At 36.1% G+C, this 20839-nt stretch overlaps 1 protein-coding gene across 7 annotated transcripts in view; it reads right to left on the bottom strand.

The window, feature by feature from the left end:
* The window catches only part of MPDZ (multiple PDZ domain crumbs cell polarity complex component), a 179989-nt gene that overhangs the window by 91582 nt on the left and 67568 nt on the right, over window positions 1–20839 (bottom strand). For 6 of the 7 annotated variants that reach the window (XM_018051960.1, XM_018051962.1, XM_018051963.1 and 3 more), the window contains exons 11-17: window positions 12159–12339; window positions 11242–11331; window positions 7694–7791; window positions 5294–5440; window positions 4296–4460; window positions 2720–2905; window positions 1376–1585 (exon numbers count right to left, since the gene is read on the bottom strand). In XM_018051960.1, coding sequence (XP_017907449.1) covers window positions 1376–1585; window positions 2720–2905; window positions 4296–4460; window positions 5294–5440; window positions 7694–7791; window positions 11242–11331; window positions 12159–12339 — 1077 coding nt within the window. The remainder of the gene's footprint in view (window positions 1–1375; window positions 1586–2719; window positions 2906–4295; window positions 4461–5293; window positions 5441–7693; window positions 7792–11241; window positions 11332–12158; window positions 12340–20839) is intronic. The other variant, XM_018051961.1, reaches the window with a different exon arrangement.

Below are 20839 nucleotides of genomic sequence, written 5' to 3'. Positions count from 1 at the left end.
CTTGCCTACATCACCCTGTATCACCAATATGTGCAACAGTATTTCAAGAGAAAAAAAAATGTTTACCTTCTTTGCCCATACATATGAGCCTAACTTTTAGTAAAACTGACTTCATATAAATGAGATTTATCACAACTGCAATGCATATTCAATTTGGAACACTAAATACTCTTACGAAAGAAACTTATTTTGGAACTAACTAGGGGAAAAAAAAGATTGCTTCAGAGTTAGGTGGCACAATTTTCCCTTAAGGGCAGTAAAACACATGTACTGATCATGTTTGCCATTTTCTTTGTGTAACAGAAACCAAATGCATGGTCAATATTAATAAATATGTAGAGTCCCATAATGCACTATCTTCATTCTTACACTCTTCATACTGAACCCTTGTTCTGATTCCTACAATCCTGGTTTAATTTGAGGTTTGCTTAATATTCTCTTTCTTCTTCCCTTCCTTTCTTTCTGTTTTCATAAATACATTTTCACAGGTTACCAAAATGTTATGGAATGAAAAGCAGAGCATAAAAAATCTACTCAACATTTTAAATACATCAACAAGCTTACAATCTAAATAAACTCTTTGACAAGGTAAACAGACTTTATTCGATGTTTATGCAAATATACCTATGTGTCTATGTTTAAGAGAAAATACTATTTGTCTTTTCTACTTAAAATATATTTATATACTGAAAAAAAACACAAATATTGAGACTGTCTCTAATATTTCATTGCAATTCAATGATAAGTACTATGTTGCAATCACTATACTAAATAATCATACTGACATTATGTAGCATGAATTTATTAGTTGTTTTTATATTGCAGTAATTAATAACATGAATGCTATTCCCTCCCAGGAGAAGAACTACAGGCTGATGAACCTAAATTAGAAAGTTCAATTTCTTGCTCTGCAGTAATTATACAACAAATATTTTGAAGTCAACAAAATACCGGGACTTAATCCACTCTGACAGAGATTCTATTTCTTCCACTATAACTGAAGATTCCATTGTTAGCTGTTGTTATTAATTTCTCTAATACATCAACTTATTGGTATAGATATTTTAAAGCCTATTCTTTGAAAACATTTGTTTGTATATGGATCATGACCTTATTTTTGAATTAAAAAAAAGCTAAATGTGAACCACAGAACATTAACTTTTAAATTTATTTCTGAACTTCCTGGCTGTTTCTTTCCTTTATCCTTTAAAAAAATATTAATCAAAATTAAATTTTTACACTCATGGAGCCAATAACCATGCTGATGGAAAAGTATCAAAAGTCATGATTCAATCATGAAAATACCTGAAGCAAAAAGGCTGAAAGTCACTTTTATTTGCAAATAAAAAGAAATCAGTAAAATCTGAGTTCTTACAGGCAAAGGCTTGGCAACTCCTATTCTCACAGTTCCTGATGGTGCACCCTTCAGGGCCTGGACAGCTTCTTCGAGACTGCTGTTTTCCAAGTTAACATCATTAACAAACATGAGTCGATCTCCAGGAAGAAGTCGTCCATCCTTTTCGGCAATTCCACCAGGCACCAAAGAACGAATGACGATCACAGTGCTTGCTGGATCAACTGGATCCTGAAAGGACAAGAAAGCAAAGAGCAGGCAACTCCTCTCTACACTTAAAAATGTTATTACAGGTTGCACTCTCTGCATTGTAATGGATGGGTAAAATTTTCAAAGTGTCTTTTAAAAATTCCATACAACACTTCCAGTGAATTATCTGGGTGAAAGCTATCTCCATTTTGAAGGGTTTAGGAAGAGTCCACCCTAAACAATGGCATCCCCACTTTCAATGGTTCCCAAGTAGATGTTTTAAATTTTATAGGTAAATTTAAAAGTGTGACTTCAGCTATTGATAAACAGTCCACTTTTATAACTATCATCTGAGATTCATGAATTATTAACAGCAGCATTTACTGACAGGCTGTTACTATTGTGGAACATCAGTAGATGTGAGTGTTCTGAGGAAAGGGCTTGTTTTTGGAATGGAGAGATACAGGAGGCCATATCGTAGTTGATAATGCAGTGTTTTCTGATACACAACAACCTTAATATTAGAACAAGACTCCAGAATCATGACTGAGAAAGAATACAACTCTCTGGAGTCATCTGAGACAGCCTGCCAGCTCAGTATTAATTAATAAGGCGCAGCAGCTGCACCTCATCAGCCCAGCAGTAGCATCCCCTCAGTAACTCGGCACCAAGCGCAGCACGAGGATGCAGGCTACACCTGACCTGACCTAATTTGATTATTCATCAAGTTTGGTCAAATAATAAGAATATGAGAATTTACAATATATCCAAAATAATATATCTATCATTCAGTTCAGACAAAAGAAGTAAGTATTTGATAGTTTCTGTCTTACCACTCAAATATGAACTATCCATTAAGAGCAAGGAAATAAAAACAATTTAGGTATATTCCCCAAAGAAACAGTAAAACTGTATTTCTATGATATTCCTAAAAAGTATTCTACATAGTCTTCAAATTTCCAAAAGCTGAAATATAAAAGAGCTAAAAAATCTCAATGTCAAAAAAATGCTTTATAATAATAATCTTATTATAAATTATTATTCTGAAAGACTAGAAACAAGAACACATATTTGATGACTCTAAAGTATTATCTACTTTTGCTCTGCCAGTAACAATACGCATTTAGCATGTTATCTTTAAAAAAAAAAAATTTGTTAAAAGTAGGATATATTTACCTGGTAATCTAAAATGCTAAAACCAAGTCCTTTGCTCCCTTTCTCCAGCTCTATGTTCTGAATGTCGGCTTCCCACATAGCCAAAGGTCCTTGAACTTCCTCTGCATTCTGATCCACATCAGTCATAGTCAGCACAGGATCCTCTGTCTCCGAGGACCCGATGAACTCACCTAGATCTACGTGAGGCTGGATAAACAGACCAGACAGCTCTTATTTCAGATGTACTAGATCCGCAGATGTACATACCAACACTATGAGGAAAAGGGAGATTCCCAGCATCTGCCCAGAATATAGCACTCGCATATGAGCAGCAACAGTTTATCAAGAAACCTTTATGAATTAAGGCAGCAACTTATAAATAACCTAACTTGTAACAGGCACTTAAAATGTATGGTTCAAAGAGCTTCCATAAAATATATAGTGATTCTATCTTAGTAGCATAATTCTATGTGATTTTCACCGTTTTTCATCAGTGTCTAAATCACATCTGTTGTTAGAAAAAGAAATCTAAAGCTATTTTTGATATTAAAGAAAAAGAATGCTTATGATAAATTAGAACAATTCAAGAGGAAATGGCTGTATGTATAAGTTCTACACACTGAGCAAACAAGGGTTCTAAAATCCTATGAGTTGTGCACGTGTTTCATTAATAAATTAACATGCACAGTGGCAAGATGATATCTGAAGACACACTGGCCTTGGCTTGAAGACTTCCTCTATTATTTTTATTTTATCTGTGTAGCCTTGAGCTGCATTCTTAACCTGGGCTTCACAGTACCCATCTCAAAGAATTTTTGCAGATTAAGTAAGGTAATATTTAAAAAGCACTTGGCACAAAAATAGGGGTTCAAACATTAGCGTCTTTTAGTCAAATATACTACAGTGAGTCTAGATTAATTCAGTTTTGTATAGCTCTTGAAGACATTAGATCGGAAAAACATGTTTTTGATGATGAAATATTACTTTAAATGCTATCTTTGCTTTTTTTACAATTATTGTACAGTAGGACCGCGGATGCAAATCTGTCCACCTGGTTTATTGTAATAATCCCATTTATATCACATAAAATATATTTGGACATGCATGGTGCTACACTGATTTCTACAGAATTTGGCATCATGTTTCTTATTTTCCCCTATTCTTATCACCCACATGACAAGCACTGAGCTGGGGAGGTTATACAAAAGTATCTTTGACTAGACATGTACTATATATTCACTACTTTCATGTTTCAGTTTTCCCTCCGTTAAGGGGGACAAGTGTCCATTTCACAGGAATACTGTGAATGAATTATAGAAGCACCTATTTTGCAATGATACCTAATGACTGACATTTTACCTCAAGAAAAGTGAGATTCAGAAAGATGAAGTGACCTGCCCGTGGTCACAGAGAGAGTAAGGGTCAAGCCTGATTCAAACCTATGTCTGTCTGACTCCAAGGGCTAGCCTATACGCCACAGGATTTGTGAGGAAATCAGTACCAAGTAAGAGAAAATAAAGGCTTAAAGACTTTTAAACGTCGTACTTCCTTCCCATTATACATTCAGATTAGTCTCCTGTGTCTGCGTGTCTGATACCTTTTCTGTTAGTTCAATGTCACATAAGTCCAGGCTCTCCAACTCTGACGGGGCAGTAGGTGGCACCGTTCGACGACAGCACACCATTGTCACCTCTATAGGTAGCTCTTTTAATATGGTCACCACCTCCTGGTGATTCTCCCCAAGTAGAGTTATGCCATTCACCTGTGCAAAAAGACAAGTTGACCAAGAAAGAACACTTCCTAACACTTCAAAGCAATTTTTTATTACATTAATATAAATTGTACTCAAGGGATGATCATAGCTGTACTATGCTCAGAACTATGGCTGGATCTGTAGTAGTGCTGCCTAAAATAATTTACATGCAACACTACAGTCTTATTGGAATTGGATGTTCTCAAGTACTCACAGAAAGATCACTAGCTTTCACCCATGTTTCATATGCCTGTGTAATAGTTTGGAAAGGGAGAATTAATAAAATTGTTCCCAAAGAATAAAGCTTGTTTTAAAATGATATATTATCATTAAATGAAAAAATTCAAGATAAAAAATGGCATGTATTTTATTATATACTAATACATTTAAAAAGTGGGATAAATTAACAAGTTCAAATTTTCATACATATTCATTAAAAATATCTGGAAGATTGCATAGAACCAATAAGAAGCAGTTACACCTAATGAAGGGTTGGGACAGAAAAAAAACTACTCACTGGAGTATATCTTTGTCTTATATGTGATTATAAAACATGAATATATTACCTATTCTAAAATTTGAATGTTTAAAACAATGTAAAGCCAGTTTTTATATTCTCTGGACCTAAAACAAACAAAAACCATGCATGGAATTAGGTCTGATGATCAATGCACGTACAGATTAGAAATTTCTGCTGTGGGTAAAGTTTTACTTATGTATCCCTCTCAGGTACCCTTTGGAGGAGGAACTTGAAATAAGAACTTAATTGTTTACTACATTACGTGTCCCACAGCCTTTTCAGAATTTTATTTACGAATGGGAAGATGGAATAGCTTGCTTACTTCCAACAGCTCATCTCCACTGAAAAGCTTCCCACTGTGTCCAACAGGACCTTCCGGGAGGACAGATCGAATAAAATGATGGCCTACTGTTGCTTCCAGACTTATTCCCAACCCACTGTTCTCGCTGAACTTGCTCACATGAGCCACCTGAAAGGAGAAATATCATCACAATTTTTAATATTCTTTCATTTTTCTTCTTTTTCTGTATATGTATTTTATGTTCACCCCCTAGAAGGTCAAATTTCTCACAAAAGCTTCAAAAACCTTATTTTAAAGCTGCAAACCTTTAGCATTTTGCCTTGGAAAGAGTATTGATGTCTATTAGTTCCCTGAACCAATACAAACCAAGAGGAAGCAGCCAGGTGCAAGCTTCCAAGACACTCTGTGGTATCGAAGACGCTGATACCAGATGGAGGGTAGTCAGAGGACCACTGATAAAACCAGAAGCCTGAGCTCAAACCACACACAGAAAGACACACCCTTATCACCTTCCATGTGCTAGGACCACACTAATCCCATTACGCAGACTATCTCACTTACTTTTCATAAATAGGTACTATGTCTATCCCTGCTTCCAAACTTACAAAAATGAGGTTCTGAGAGGTCAGTTTCAATAGTCACGCAGCTAATAAAAGCACTCTGAACCTCAGCAGTCTGAACCCATGGCTCAGGCTCTGGACCGTACACTGTATCAAGGGGACAACTTTGTCTTTAAAAGTGAATCAAAGCTTAAAACAGGAGAGTAAAGTTTTTATTTTCTACTGTTAATCTAAATAACGAAGAACATTAGGAAATCACTATTTTTACAGGCAGAACAATCACTATAATATTAAAATCAGAAAGTATACTAAAGAAAATCTGCTTTATCTCCTTTATAGTTAAGGGAACTGAGCGATAGAGAGACTGAGAAAAATACTGTTTAGTTATAAAAGATCTTTTTCAAATCTTAATGATAATAAGCACAGAGTTAATACTGGAAGCTGCATTATCTGAGTTTTAAACCTATTGTTGACAAAATCCATCAATTCCTTATTTAGGTATCACTTCCTCCATGCAGCCGTCCATGTACCCCCTTACAACATCCATCAATCCTTCTCTCTACTACCCCACTCCTCCTATTACTTCATTTGTGCTGTGTAACTACATAGGAAGCAACTGTAAATCCAAACATGTCATATTTACCTATGTTTGATAAGGGCCTATAAACAGCTTAGTCCTTTCAGACTTATAATAAATTTTCACACTTGATACATTACTGGAAGCGCCACCAAAATAACATGTAGACAAAGGGCAGTTAAAGGTCCACAGTCTCCGTTCTGACCTCTGTGAGGAGTGGCCAGTGAAAGCGTCCTCTTACTACTCAAGTATGACCCAAAGGAATGCAATCTCAGTTGGGCATGCCAGCCATGTTAATCCCACCCCACAAAGGAACCTCCCAACTATCGTTTCGTGCTAAACTAACCATAGTTAAGCTGGACTTTGTTGTATTCTTTCTTGACTCAATTTAAAATGGTAGTCACAGCTGTAGTTACTCAAATCTTACTTGACACAAATTGAGTGTTTAAAAAAAAACTTTGTAATGAGGATTAACAGAAACACTGAGAATACGGCTTGACACAAAGTACTCAGTAAATGTTATTTTTATTAATATTATATGTAATTATCTCTTGTGTTTTATCACCTTTAATCTAGAGCTACTTGAATATCATAAGCAATATGAAAATTTTTACCTAACCAAGTATTTTATTGTTCCTTTTGAAATTCCTGAAATTAGCTGGTATATACCTAAAGATTCATAATCAATGTTCACTTCATTAAAACACTTTTTAGAATAGCAGATCACAACTGCTACTCTAGGTATGCAAGTTATTAAACAAACATGAAATGATTCACTATGGCCTAAGAAAAATGAAAAAAGCATGTAGACTAAAAACCCTCAAGAAGAGTAAGAGCATAAGAATGATAAAGAGTAAATAGGAAAAAGTTCTTTTTACAATTCTGTACTAAGCCATGATGATTTTTATTTTCAAGTAAATTCTGTCATTCTATTCAGATTCTTTCCATAAATCCCAGGAATGAGAATCAGAAAAACTCTTCCTTTTATCTATATAATATACACTACGACAAGAAATAGTGATGAATTATAAGTTCTAAAACTTCTAGTCCTTGTACTTTAGCACCCTGGTTATTTACAATCCAACTTTCTCCAATTTGAATTTTTTAATATCTGAATCAGCACATTCAGGTCTTTGAAAAAAACCCTGGTGTTTGCAACTTCTCTAGGACTATTTATAATAGTCATCTTTGACTATTTATAATAGTCATCTTTATTACTGTCAGAAACTCCCGGCTCAAATACAGTTCACAAATTAGGAAGTTAGGGAGGGGAAGCTAGCATACCACAATTTCATAATTAATCCCCATAATCCTTTGCCACTTGGTCAGCAGGGCAGCTTCCTGTTGTTGAGCATCTTCTATTTCTTCTCGCTCAGCTGACACTAATGAAGAGTAGACACAATTAGTGGCATACTACAAAAATCTCCATGTTTCAATATTCTGTACCAGAGACACAGTGATGAGAACCTGTCTGTCATACTGTTAGGTAGGAAGTTAGGCATGAGCAAAGAGGGGTGGCCTGGCTGAAAAGGATGCAAGCTGATCTCTAAAACCCATCCTAGACACACCCAGGGGAGCTCACAAATATGCTACAAAATAACCACAGATTTTTCCAACTTGGGCACATGTGCCCAAGGCACACTAACCACAGGGGCTTCTCCAGGTAACCTTTAGGTAACTAGGAAGGAGCCCACTAAGGGTTCATAAATACTCTACACACACACACACACACACACACATCTGACAAAAGACTGAATTATGGGAAGGCATAAACAACATAGCCTGCTGTTATATAACTTGCAGTTGTCAATAGGCTCTGAGCGGGTGCCCATCTGCATTCACTTTCACTGACTGGTGGTGAGTACAAGCCCTATTTTGCATTTTGCACAGGGCATAACCAAAAGGAGGAGACAGAAAGTATAAAAAGGGGGAAGCCAAGAGGAATCAGGAGGAGGATGACAACTCCTTTGGGGTCGGCCTGCTCCCATGTCTTTGGAGTAAAAGATCTGTCTGCTTGAGCTGAACTGAGCTGTTAACTCTCTGTTGCTTTAAACCCTTCAGTCCGTCATACCAAATTTTTGTTGAAATGAGACAAGAACCGAGGAAGAACCGACATGACAATAGTAAGTTTGACTCTTCTCCTAATATATGATTTACTCTTATTTCTCTACAATTTTAACAATTCACTTTAGAACTGTATATTCCAACACTATTCTCTTTTAAGAGGTATCTTTTGGGTCTTAACTATATTTCAATTAAAGTATCCATATATTATCTAACTTTTATTTAAAAGAATGAGGACTCTAAGTAGCTCTAGGATTCACTTGATGGCCCTCTAGTGACTATTAAAAAACTATACTGCCTTCTATGTTAATCTCTTTCATTTTCATTTGGTTCTACAGAGTACAGAAGGGAACATGCTATATCTCAGAAAAAAACCAACAAAAGAAATTAACAAATAATATGTGCAACCCCATGCACTCCATGTACAATGAGAAAATATAAATAAAAAATAAGAAACAAATGGGAAATGTAGATTAAATTAAAACCCTATAATAGGAATCATATTAATTGGTAAGAAAAAAAAGGAAAGTGAAATCTATTTTGTGAGGAAATTCACAAAACAATTATGTAAATAATACTGAATTAAAACAAAATAAACTAGTTGAGGATAATTTTCAAGTCATATTCAAGGATTTCCATGCCATCATATTTCTTACTCATAAAGGCTGTCTTTAAAATTAAAAAATCTTTACAAGACACTACTCCCTAAATTAGATATTCAACATCACTTTTAGCATTCAATTCTCAAATTTAAAGAGTATTCTAAAATTCAGATGTCTCATTAACTGCCTGCTTGTTAGTGGAATGAACAGGCTTTCACTCCCGGCCTATTCCAGGTTTTTTATGCTTTAAATTAATAATATTCAGCTTTCTCCTTGAGAAGCTAGAAACAGTAAACTATACATTTTTTTAAAAATCTGGAGACCAGCCCCCCAAAATAAGTGTTTTCTCTTCAAAAGTGTATTCAGTGCTGAGAGGATACATGTGCAGGAGTGAACACAGATTATAGGAAACCTTTTAACCTGATGAGAGTTAAAAACAGGAGGGTCAGTTCAGTCCCACCTCCTCCCATAACCCACTTCTCTGTTATGCAAGTGAGCAGTGATTCAAGGAGGGTGAGATTCTGAATAAAGAAAGTAGGGAATCTGTAAGCTAATAATAAAAGATTTGTATTCATTCAATCAATCTACAGTCACAAAAACCCTCCATGTTCCCCCTTTCCCAAATGCCTCGAGATGAGATTCCAGGCACATTTAAAAAAACCCTAAAATCCAATCTTCTGATGTTACTGCAAAGTCAAGTGACTTGCCCAGACTCACACAATGAGTTGAATTTCTGTGGAAGAGGCAACGATATCATATCCCTTGTCTGAGGACCAGCACTTGAGTGGAGGCATTAGAATCGTTTAGATGTTTTTTTCCTTTATTTTAAAAAGATTGTGGGACTCCTGATCCCAAGTCTAGACCCTCTCACTCTCAATGCACATCACCAAAGTAAAACAGACAGTTGAGCCTTTAAGGCCATCCACTACACTCACTCCATCTACTATCTCGAGTTTCATGCTTCGAAACATTTTTTATCCTTTTCCAGAAACTGTGGTGCTGTAGAAGACTTGAGAGTACCTTTGACAGCAACCAGTCAATCCTAAAGGAAATTAACCCTGAATATTCATTGGAAGGACTGATGCTGAAGCTCCAATACTTTGACCACCTGATGCAAAGAGCCAACTCACTGGAAAAGACCCTGATGCTGGGAAACACTGGGGGCAGGATGATAAAGAGGCAACAGAAGATGAGATGGTTGGATGGCATCATTGACTCAATGGACATGAGTTTGAGCAAACTACAAGAGATAGTGAAGGACAGGGAAACCTGGCGTGCTATAGTCTATGTGATCAGAGTTGGATACGAAAGAGCGACTGAACAATAAAGTACTTGCGATATTCACTTTATCCTAAATAATTCCTACACTTACTAGTGTAAAAATTGCAGACTGTAATTAACACCTGAGAATCCTACATATCTCACTCTTGGGATATCACTGTGAACACAAATATTCATTAAACCAAAAAAGTTAAATCACAATTTTCAGCAAGAAAAATACTTAACAACGAAGGAGCAAATATTTTAACGAACTGCAGCACTTCGATATAACTATTTAGTGAAGGGCAGAATTCCCATAAGGAAATCTGTCTTGGGCTTCATTCAGTGGATTTAATTTGTCAAACACCTTAAGCAATACGACAAGTCAAGGAAGCATGGACCACCCAGCCTAGAAAGATGGCAGCAACATGTTGACATAATTATGTGTAACAATGCTGCCTTAAAATTTCTTTAAGCAGTATGAAAAAAATTTGGAGGAAAAAGCCTGCAAAATAGGCATACTTTCATTTAAGAGTTTATGCTTTAAAGATTCATTTTTTATGTTTATTTTTTAAATGCTTTAACCCTTTACTGTTGCTTGTTCAGTAAGAGACATATTGGTTCTATCTTAAGAAATAAAGGGAATGAAATAAAACCATGTATGCAACAGAATGATTTCTAAAGGTTTTAGTTTTAAAAAAATGAAGAAGACTGACTCAGCAAGAAAATCTGCCAGTTATAAATAAACAATTTTAATCAACTAGAGCAATAAATCACATCTCTAAACAAGGATTTAACACTCTTTTTTGAAAGCTATTTTTCTAATAATTTATAATATTTCCATAGAGGTTGAACCACATTTGTAAAAGTCATTTCTCTAAAAAAAGTAATAAATACAGTAATAACCTGGCTCCATGTGTTTACCTTCTTCTTCAATTGGTAATATGCTGGTGTTTCTCCTCAGAGATAAAGAATCTTCATCTTCTTGATAATTATCTTAAAGATAAGAAGATTTTAGTATTTTGGCCTGTAATATAATCAAGCAACTTGACTTTTTCAAACTCCACTTTATTTGAACACCTAGATGAGAGCTAACTTTTTGTATATAAAGTTTTCAACAATCACAGGTACTTACAGGAAAGTTCTTCTGCTAATGGAACAAAGAAGTGATAAAACTCCCCTGGGATCTGCCTCCCTGATTCCTGGTCTGCAATCAGTAGTGTGTGGAATAAATGGTCAACAGTTTGAGAAATGAAACACACTTTCAAACCAACAGCCTGACTTCTACGAATAAATGCTTACATCAGGGGGCTACGCGGGAATTTTGGTAATTTTTAGAGATGTTTATGTACAAACATTTATGAATGACATTTTCTAAGTGGGGAAATAAGGGTCTCATGGTCTACCGACCGAGCTAGTCAAGCCTAAACACTGACTTAAAGCGGATTCCTTCAAGAAAAGGCTGGGCAATTTGGAAACATTACAGGGCTCACATACATAATCTAGGCAGAACAAACTTCCCCCTAAAGAGAAAATGTATCAATGACGTCCCAAAGTAAGGCAACAACAGAAAGGGAAATGGCTGTACATGATTCTAAATGAGTAGTGGTGACTGAGAAAACAGGACAGAAATCTGCTTTATTCAGAAGTTGTTTCTATAGTTAACAGACAAATCCCTGAGTGCAGTTAATCCCCATTGTATTAAAATTCCTTTTTACTTGGTTCTTAATGAATAGCTACAACTAAGCTGTTCTTAAGTAATTTCAGAATTAGAACAGAATTGGTATGAGTCTAACCGAAAAATCAGACTCACGTGTTCTCACCTTTGCTAACATCTGCATTAACAGGAGACAAAACTGCATCTTTTGTGACGTCCTCCCGTGACGCCAGTTCAGCATCCTGCTTAGCTCTTCTCATTAGCGTCAGCTGCACAGTCTGCCCTGTGTGCCGCAACACCTCCACTGCTTGTTGATTGGTAAAGCCCTGAAGGTTTGTGCCATCTACCTATGGTTAGAACAAGACATGGGAAAAATAAAAGGATGCCAACCCATGAAACACACAGTTACTGCTGGTCAGTGAGAACAGAATTAGGAAAGAGTACTCCCCTCGTTAGGGAATGGGCTAACCTGTTTGGGGACCAGTACTAGCTCAGATGCACTGTGATCATGCAAGGGTGTTTCATTTGTTTTAATATAAGTAATGGAGTCTCACTTCTAGAAATTATAAGCCAGCGGGTCTCAGGGTGAGGCCCCGGATTCTCTCTTAAAATATTCTTCTATGTTTCTCAAGAGATCCGAATACACAGTCAAGCTTGGAAAACAATACTAGGTAGGACACAGAGGTATAGATGATCAGGAAGAAAGTGGTCACTGACAGTGCTGAAAAATCCAAAGAAAGATGACGAAACTACCTTCCTTTTTATATCTTTGCCTCTTCAAAAAATATTCCCTTTTTCCTGTTCACAAATGATAAAACACTTGAGGGTGCCCCAGTGATATTTGCAAACTACAGATATGATCTTATCACCCCACCCTACCTTACAGAGAACAATCCTTAAGCTGTGCTCCCCATTCTCAATGTGGCTTAGAACGGCCTGTGTCAACCCCACCTTGTGTCATCGACCTCATCCTGCAGCATCCTATCTATTTCTCTGCCCTCCAGCTCCAGAGGATCGTTTCCCTTTCTCTGACTTGAAGCACTCCTTTCAGTCATGAGGTCTTTGCAAATTCAGTTCCCTCAGTCTCGATTCTCTGGACAGCCCCCTCCAGCCCACACTGCTTCTAATTTATTCACTGAGAAAAAGCCCATAACTGCTTAGTTCAATAGTTATTTCCACAATTAAGCTATTGATGCCCATCACTATAGTTAAAGCCCCCTTTACCAATTCTCCTTCATGGCATTTATCAGAAACTTAATTTTATGTTTTCCAGCATTATTTGGTTTATGACTGCATCCTCCAAGAGGACAGGTTCTGTGTGTCAGCAAAACAAAATGCTGGGAATTCCCTGGTGGTCCAGTGGTTAGGACTCTGTGTTCTCACTGCTGATGGCCCAGGTTCCGGCATCTCTGAGCGGAGAACACAGCCCACAAACCATGAGCACACACACACACACACACACACACACACACACACACAACAAAACTAGTGCTGTTTTCACAGTAGATATTCACAAATGGGAAGCTGGCTCATATGGCAAAGATTTACTTGCGAAGCAAATTATATTTCCAAATAAATAAATGCAGGTTATAACAGCTTAATTTTTAAACTATATAAAATTTTAAAAGGAAAAATTTGGTAAGTTGAAAAAGTAGTACAATACAATTAATGCTGAAATTCAAAGTCACTGATATACCGTTTGAATTGTGAAATAGCTGTAAAATGGCTATGTAAGTGTCATGCTTTTCTGAGCACAGTGCTCCTAAATGAATGAGAACTACAATAAGACCTGTTATCAGTGGTCTCCAAGATGAAGTACCTTTACTGCAGAGGTTTCTGGAAGAATGTAATAAAATTCATAATTAAATATATTTTTAAATCTCATTGTTTTATATACACATATATAATTAATACATTAACTTTGTATATAATAAATATATAAAACAAGATGCATAATATATCATATAGCATATATAAATACATAGGAGAAAAAAGGAAGGAGAAAGGAATAGATTATAGATGGATTGATCGCTTGATAGATTGACATAGTTTGGTTTTCTTTAACCAATGAGGATAGTCAATAAAAAATCTAGAGACCTCTGATTGAAATGATCAGTCTGATACTCTGCAAGTTAAGTTTTGTATGATACTTTTGTACTAAATGGCAACTTTAACACAGGTGTCTAACTCTCTCCTCTTTCCTCCCACCTCTATCTTATTGATTAGCTTTTAGAAAGACTAATTAAAATATAACAACAGAGAAAACACTAAAACAAAACTGGAAACCATGGAAGAAGACAAGTCCTTATACCAGTAACTCGGAGGAACTTCTACGAGGAATGGTTTGAATACGACCAGATTGAAAGCAGGGCAGCTACATCTACATGTGAGGGAACATCTTGTTTGGTCTGTCAGATGAAACATCAGTAAAATACAACTGTCTTTCATTAAAAGGAGGCAGTCAGAAGGTACATATGGACTTCAACTGGTGATTCCAAAAACCAATCAAGTGCCAGGCATCACACCAAGCTGGGAGCATACACCACACAGAATCATATACATGCAATGAAGTCACACACGACCCCAACCAACTCCACAACACGCACAGAAAACCATCTGTCAGTACAGACATGCAATGTTCTTCATCCTGTTTTCCTGGTTTCCTCTATACTCCATTAATCTACAAGTGAAACTGACTTGTAAATTTAACTTTTTCCTTCCTTCTTGCTTTGCAATTCCTGAACTATTTGTATAAAAATCTATCTCATCTCTCTTTTGCACAAGCATAGTTCTCACAGATCTCTGAGGAAAAAAAGGTCACAGGAATAGAATACCACAGTCTGAAAAAAATGTGTGCCCTGAAGCGTGAGTACAAATATCTTCCAATGAGACTGTCACTGCAGGGAACAGAAAGATATTTTCTGAAGCTTCTCTTCAAAGAGATTCATTTTTCATTGTATTTATGGAAGTGGAGAGAATACATATAAAGAAGAAACAAGTATCTACCAAAAAAGAAAAAAGAAAACTATCACAATGAAGGCATCAACAGCATTTTACATACTGTACAAAGTCATGGAATGGAAGACAGGAATATGCAATTTTCCTATGTTTTCAGAGGATAAGAATAGGTAGATAAAAATGATCAGGGAAATAAGACTGAAGACATATTAAGGCTGATCTAGAAAATCAATATAATTACAAAAAATTACATGGGAGAAGGGAATAACTAAGGAAAAATAATCAAGGAAATTATGAGGAGATAAAGAAATCTGCCTGTATAAATCAGAGGTATATGAAAAACTAGAAACAAGACTAATACCCAGACAAATCTTGATTAAATTCTTAGATTTCAAAAATCAAAAGAACAAAGCCTATTAGCTTCTAGGAAACAGAGTGAGTAGATAACTTGTGAAAGAAATTATGAACCCCAAATTTTATACTCAGTGTAACATATATGAAAATGGAAATTATGGTTGTGATGCTACGATGTTATCCTATAGTATCATAAGATAGCATCTGATACCATCAATCATAGCATGAGATGTTATATCTTATACCAATGTGTGTCATGAGAAGACCACAAAGCAGAAATTTAAGCAGTCTGGAATTATAATCTGTACACATTTAGGACATTAAAGGGCTGGGCTGTTAGAGATTAACAAAGACTTAAGAGGAGGTTGCTTTACTTTTTTAGAGAGAAGAGTACTATAAATCCCCACGTAGATGTTCAACCTATGACCACAAGTCAAAAGAGCTGTGTCACGTGTTGTAAGGAAGGATGCAGTAAGTACCTTGTGTTTAGCTCTATCAGGAGGTTAAGGGGGAGGCTCTTTAACTGCTCTGACAGTGAAACAAGAGAAACCTGCTATTATGTTGAGAACTGTTTGACAGCCTGACTCTGTCTGGGCACAGATCAGAAGGGTTCCACACACAAACACACATGCACACACACACTCACACACATGAGACAGCCAGGCTGGAGCCACCTTGAAACCTACCCAAGAGTACCCCCAGGGAATGATGGTGCCCCAAAACGAGAATTTATGGAGCAGAATGTTGAGAAATTGCAGCCAAAGGGAAGAAGAGTCAGTCAGATGAAAAATCCACGATCTGTCATGGAATGCTCAGTCAAATATTTCTAGGAGGGTCTCCCAGAAACCCAAGAAGGAACCCTAAGTGACTGTCGCATTTAAGCATGAGCCAGGCTCACAGAGCAAAAAACCATGTTTCAGAAGTGCCAGTCAGGGATGAAGTGCTTGTTGTCTTTTACTGTCTTCCTTCACACTGGTAAGGGTCAGCAGGCATAACAAGAAGGGGAGGGAGGAAAAGTAAAGCTCGGTATAGAAGACAGACTAGGAGTGCACTCTCTTATCTCTACCAGTTCATAGTAGGCTTCTGCTACGCCAGGGTGGGGGCTAAAATTAGAATATCATTTAGGATGGGAAATCTTTAATTACTAAATTAGAGCTGTATTTGGTGATCCTGATCGGCCACAGGACATTTTACTTTCTGAGAATAGTAACTTAACCAAGATTTCCTCCAGGGGAAAAGGAAGACCTTTTTCTATAGAAGATAAAAGAGACATCTAAAGACAAATTTTAAAAGGCTGTTTAAGACTATCCCCCCAAATCTTCTTTATGCGAAGTCTATGTTATTGCCAGCCAAAATGTCCAAGTGTGCAAAAGGCAACATAAGACGTTCTCAGAGAGAAAAGCTTCTGAAAGTCTACCAACACATTCTCTTCCTATGAAATTTATTCAAAAAACACTCTAGCTGACTGAGCAATTAATCAGATTTAAAACTCAGAAAAATGTGGCATACAAGGTTTCAGTTTAGTTCAGTCGCTCAGTCGTGTCCGACTCTTTGCGACTCCATGAATCGCAGCACGCCAAGCCTCCCTGTCCATCACCAACTCCTGGAGTTCACTCAGACTCACGTCCATCGAATCAGTGATGCCATCCAGCCATCTCATCCTCGGTCTTCCCCTTCTCCTCCTGCCCCCAATCCCTCCCAGCATCAGAGTCTTTTCCAATGAGTCAACTCTTCGCATGAAGTGGCCAAAGTACTGGAGTTTCAGCTTTAGCATCATTCCTTCCAAAGAAATCCCAGGGTTGATCTCCTTCAGAATGGACTGGTTGGATCTCCTTGCAGTCCAAGGGACTCTCAAGAGTCTTCTCCAACACCACAGTTCAAAACCAGCAATTCTTCGGCACTCAGCCTTCTTCACAGTCCAACTCTCACATCCATACATGACCACGGGAAAAACCATAGCCTTGACTAGATGGACCTTAGTCGGCAAAGCAATGCCTCTGCTTTTGAATATACTATCTAGGTTGGTCATAACTTTTCTTCCAAGGAGTAAGTATCTTTTAATTTCATGGCTGCAATCACCATCTGCAGTGATTTTGGAGCCCCCCAAAATAAAGTCTGACACTGTTTCCACTGTTTCCCCATCTATTTCCCATGAAGTGATGGGACTGGATGCCATGATCTTCATTTTCTGAATGTTGAGCTTTAAGTCAACTTTTTCACTCTCCTCTTTCACTTTCCTCAAGAGGCTTTTTAGTTCCTCTTCACTTTCTGCCATAAGGGTTAGTGCTGAGTAATAAGTAAAATTCAAATCTAAATAATACTATTACAGCAAACTTGAAAGTTTTAAGTCTTGGTCCATAAAAGATATACAAAATGGTATGTAACACAGTTGTTTATAATAGCAAACCACTACAAACAATATACCTCTCCATGAATAAGAAGTGCTAAAGTATATTATGATAGATCCATATTTGCTGATACAACTATACGTACCAGGTATATTTCTAAACTAAATAAATGATAAAAAGGTATAAACAAATACAGTCCTAAGTACAGATACACGGAAATTTTCTGAAATGTTAAATCATAAAGTATTAAGAGTGGTTTCTATTAGAAGAAACGTTCTATTAGAAGAAAGCTCTTCTATTAGAAGAGCTTTTTAAGCCATGTTCAAATTTAGACCTCAAAGATAAAAATTACTCTGAAAGAAATAAACATGTTATTTATTCTCAGGGTAGGCATAGAGAAAAATCTCACAAAAATCTCAACTTTGAGGTGCCATAAAAATTCTTAAAATGCACATAACTTAGGCTGCAAGTTTTCATGTGCAATAGATTTTCACAGCTCAATTCTTTAAATATGCGGTTTAAGGAAAATCAAATGTATATGATTTTGTCTACTAAATAGCAATAAAGTTCATTATGTAAAGAAAAAACATGTTTCCTTTTTTTCCCCCAAAACCTGAAGACCTGAATTTAAAAGTATATTCCTTACTCAAATCTCACAGATGGTAGGTACTAGCAGAGAAGAAATTGCTATAATGGAATAATTACAGACTTTTAATCCTAGACTGGTTCAAAATTTCTCAGTATCTTCCATCTGTAATGTGAGAATAATGGTACCTACTTTTCCAAAATTACAGTGCATGGCACTTTGTACTGAAAAGTTACTCCAAAACTTTTATTAATATTTAATAGCAGATTTCAAGAGGTACTATTATTAATAAAATGAAGAAGTGATTAATAAACATAAAAACCCCAAGCCTTATGGAAGCACTTTCTGTTCAACATAATTACACACATCATACATATGGGACAAGGCACTGAAACTGAATGAGGGCTCAGGCCAGCTCTGGTCCCTCATTATCACAATAAGAGACCCAATTGTCGCGGAGACAGAAGTGCTGTGGAACGAGGTACAATGACGGTAAACCGTCTGGGTGCCATCTTGAGGAGATGGCAGTGCAGTGCAGATACTGCTATGAATAATGATAGGGGAGAAATCCCAGTCAGAACAAATGGAAAAGCCAGCTCCTCAGTACACTCAATCTAGCTGGCCAAGCCCTCCTCTAACACGGCCTATAATTTTACACATATACAAAGAGGGAAATTGAGACTAACAAAGTCACAGAATAGCAAAGGCAACATCTGATACCCTTCCATATTTTCTTTTCATGATACATTTCCTGCATAACATTTTTTAAATCAGATGCATAATTCTATACTGCTTTTACCAAAGATATCTGTATACCAATCTAAAAAAATGAATATATGACTTTATCTAATGACAAGTTTGCTTGACTTTACAAAATAGAGTCCCCTTATTAAATTAATTCTTATGTAGTAAAGAAAAAGTCTCATTGGCTCTATTCCCTGTCCCTGTAATACCGACACTGAAACCCTAGGGGTTAAGAGAGCATAATTCATAAAACAGGAATCTTATGATAAAAGACTTTATTTTTAAAAATTATACATCCTTAAATAATAAGAAATAATTTCTTAATCCTTTCAACACTTCAATAAATAAAAATAAAAACATTATAGTTCAAAACAGTTGCTGCCAAGACAAAATTGAAAAAACAATTAAAGACTGCAGTCGTGAAAAACAACTAGGGTTAAGAACTTTCCTACCCATCTCTCAAAAGACTACAAAATGATGGCATTTTGCACAAAATCAATGCATGATCAAAGCACTGCATGATATTTCTTAAAAATCAAGGTGCTTCTAACTTTGAAGAGAATGTTGCTAAAAATAAAAAATCGTAACACTGATGAAAGCAAAGACAGTGATTTTATTGAAAGCAAGAAAATACTTCAGAAAAAAGGTGCTTCCACTTTTGAGTCAACAATCTCCTTTAGCACTGATCTTGCTCAAGCCAAATTATATGAGATTCCTGTTATAAATCAATGCAAATAATTACAAATTTGAAGAGAAGCTTTTGTGAGACTTACATGCGTAATCATTTCAGACCCTCAATAAATATCTGCTTAATTAATTAAACCATACTTATGTACCAAGTATACTATGTATTTCAAATAAATAATTCATTTGGTTTTCTTAAAAATCATACCAGGGAAGTTTCTTTATCTCAATATTGTAGGTAAAGGAATCCTGCTTCTCACTAAATGGTTAAATACAGAGGTATATGATCCAGCAATTATACTCCCAAATATGCACTCAGGAGAAATGAAAACATATATCCACACAAAATCGATTACATGAATGTTTATATTGGCACTGTCCATAATAGCCAAAAAGTAGAAACAACTCAAATGTCCATCAACTGATGAATGGATAAATAAAATATGGTATGTTAATACAATAGAATATTATTCAACAAAAAAAATAAACTCAGAATTGATGATGCTACATGTGGATGGACCTTGTTCAAACCTACGTGAAAACATTATACTAAGCAAAAGAAGCAAATCACAAAGCACCACTTATTGAATGATTCTATTTACATGAAATGTCCAGAATAAGCTAAAAAGACAGAAAGTAGGTTGGTAGTTGTTCAGGGCAAGGAGGATCTAAGACTAGGGAGTAACTGCTAACGGGACAGGATTTCTTTCAAAGGTAATGAAACTGTTCAAAAATTGATTGTGATCATGAAGACACAACTATAAACACAACTATAAACTAAGAGTTTCTTAATCATATACTTTTAAATGAGTAAATTGTATGTCCTCCTGAGTTTTAGCTCAAGAATGCTGATTTTTAAGAAAGCATTCTATTGGATTAAAATATATAGCCTGGGGGGCCAATTAGCTATGTATTCAATTTTTAATTCTTTATCAGATATAGATTTAGATTATGTATATATTATATTCACTCTCTCCTCTTTTTCCTCCAAAATAAAAAAAAAAAGTAGCTAATTTTCACTGTATGTTAAAACAGAGATACAACAGGAAAGCTCTTTTACAGAGTATGGTCAGCTTATGTGACACGCACAACTTGATCTTTAGAGCAGATTTCAAGAGGTGAACAGGTGTAGTTAGCAGTTTTATAGAACTAAGATGAAGCAAAGTCAGGGAA

Source organism: Capra hircus, chromosome 8 (genome assembly GCF_001704415.2).
Source record: "Capra hircus breed San Clemente chromosome 8, ASM170441v1, whole genome shotgun sequence".
In the NCBI taxonomy this organism is placed as follows: domain Eukaryota; kingdom Metazoa; phylum Chordata; class Mammalia; order Artiodactyla; family Bovidae; genus Capra; species Capra hircus.
The sequence above is the reverse complement of the archived record's forward strand: the minus strand, read 5'-3'. Positions and strand labels throughout refer to the sequence as shown.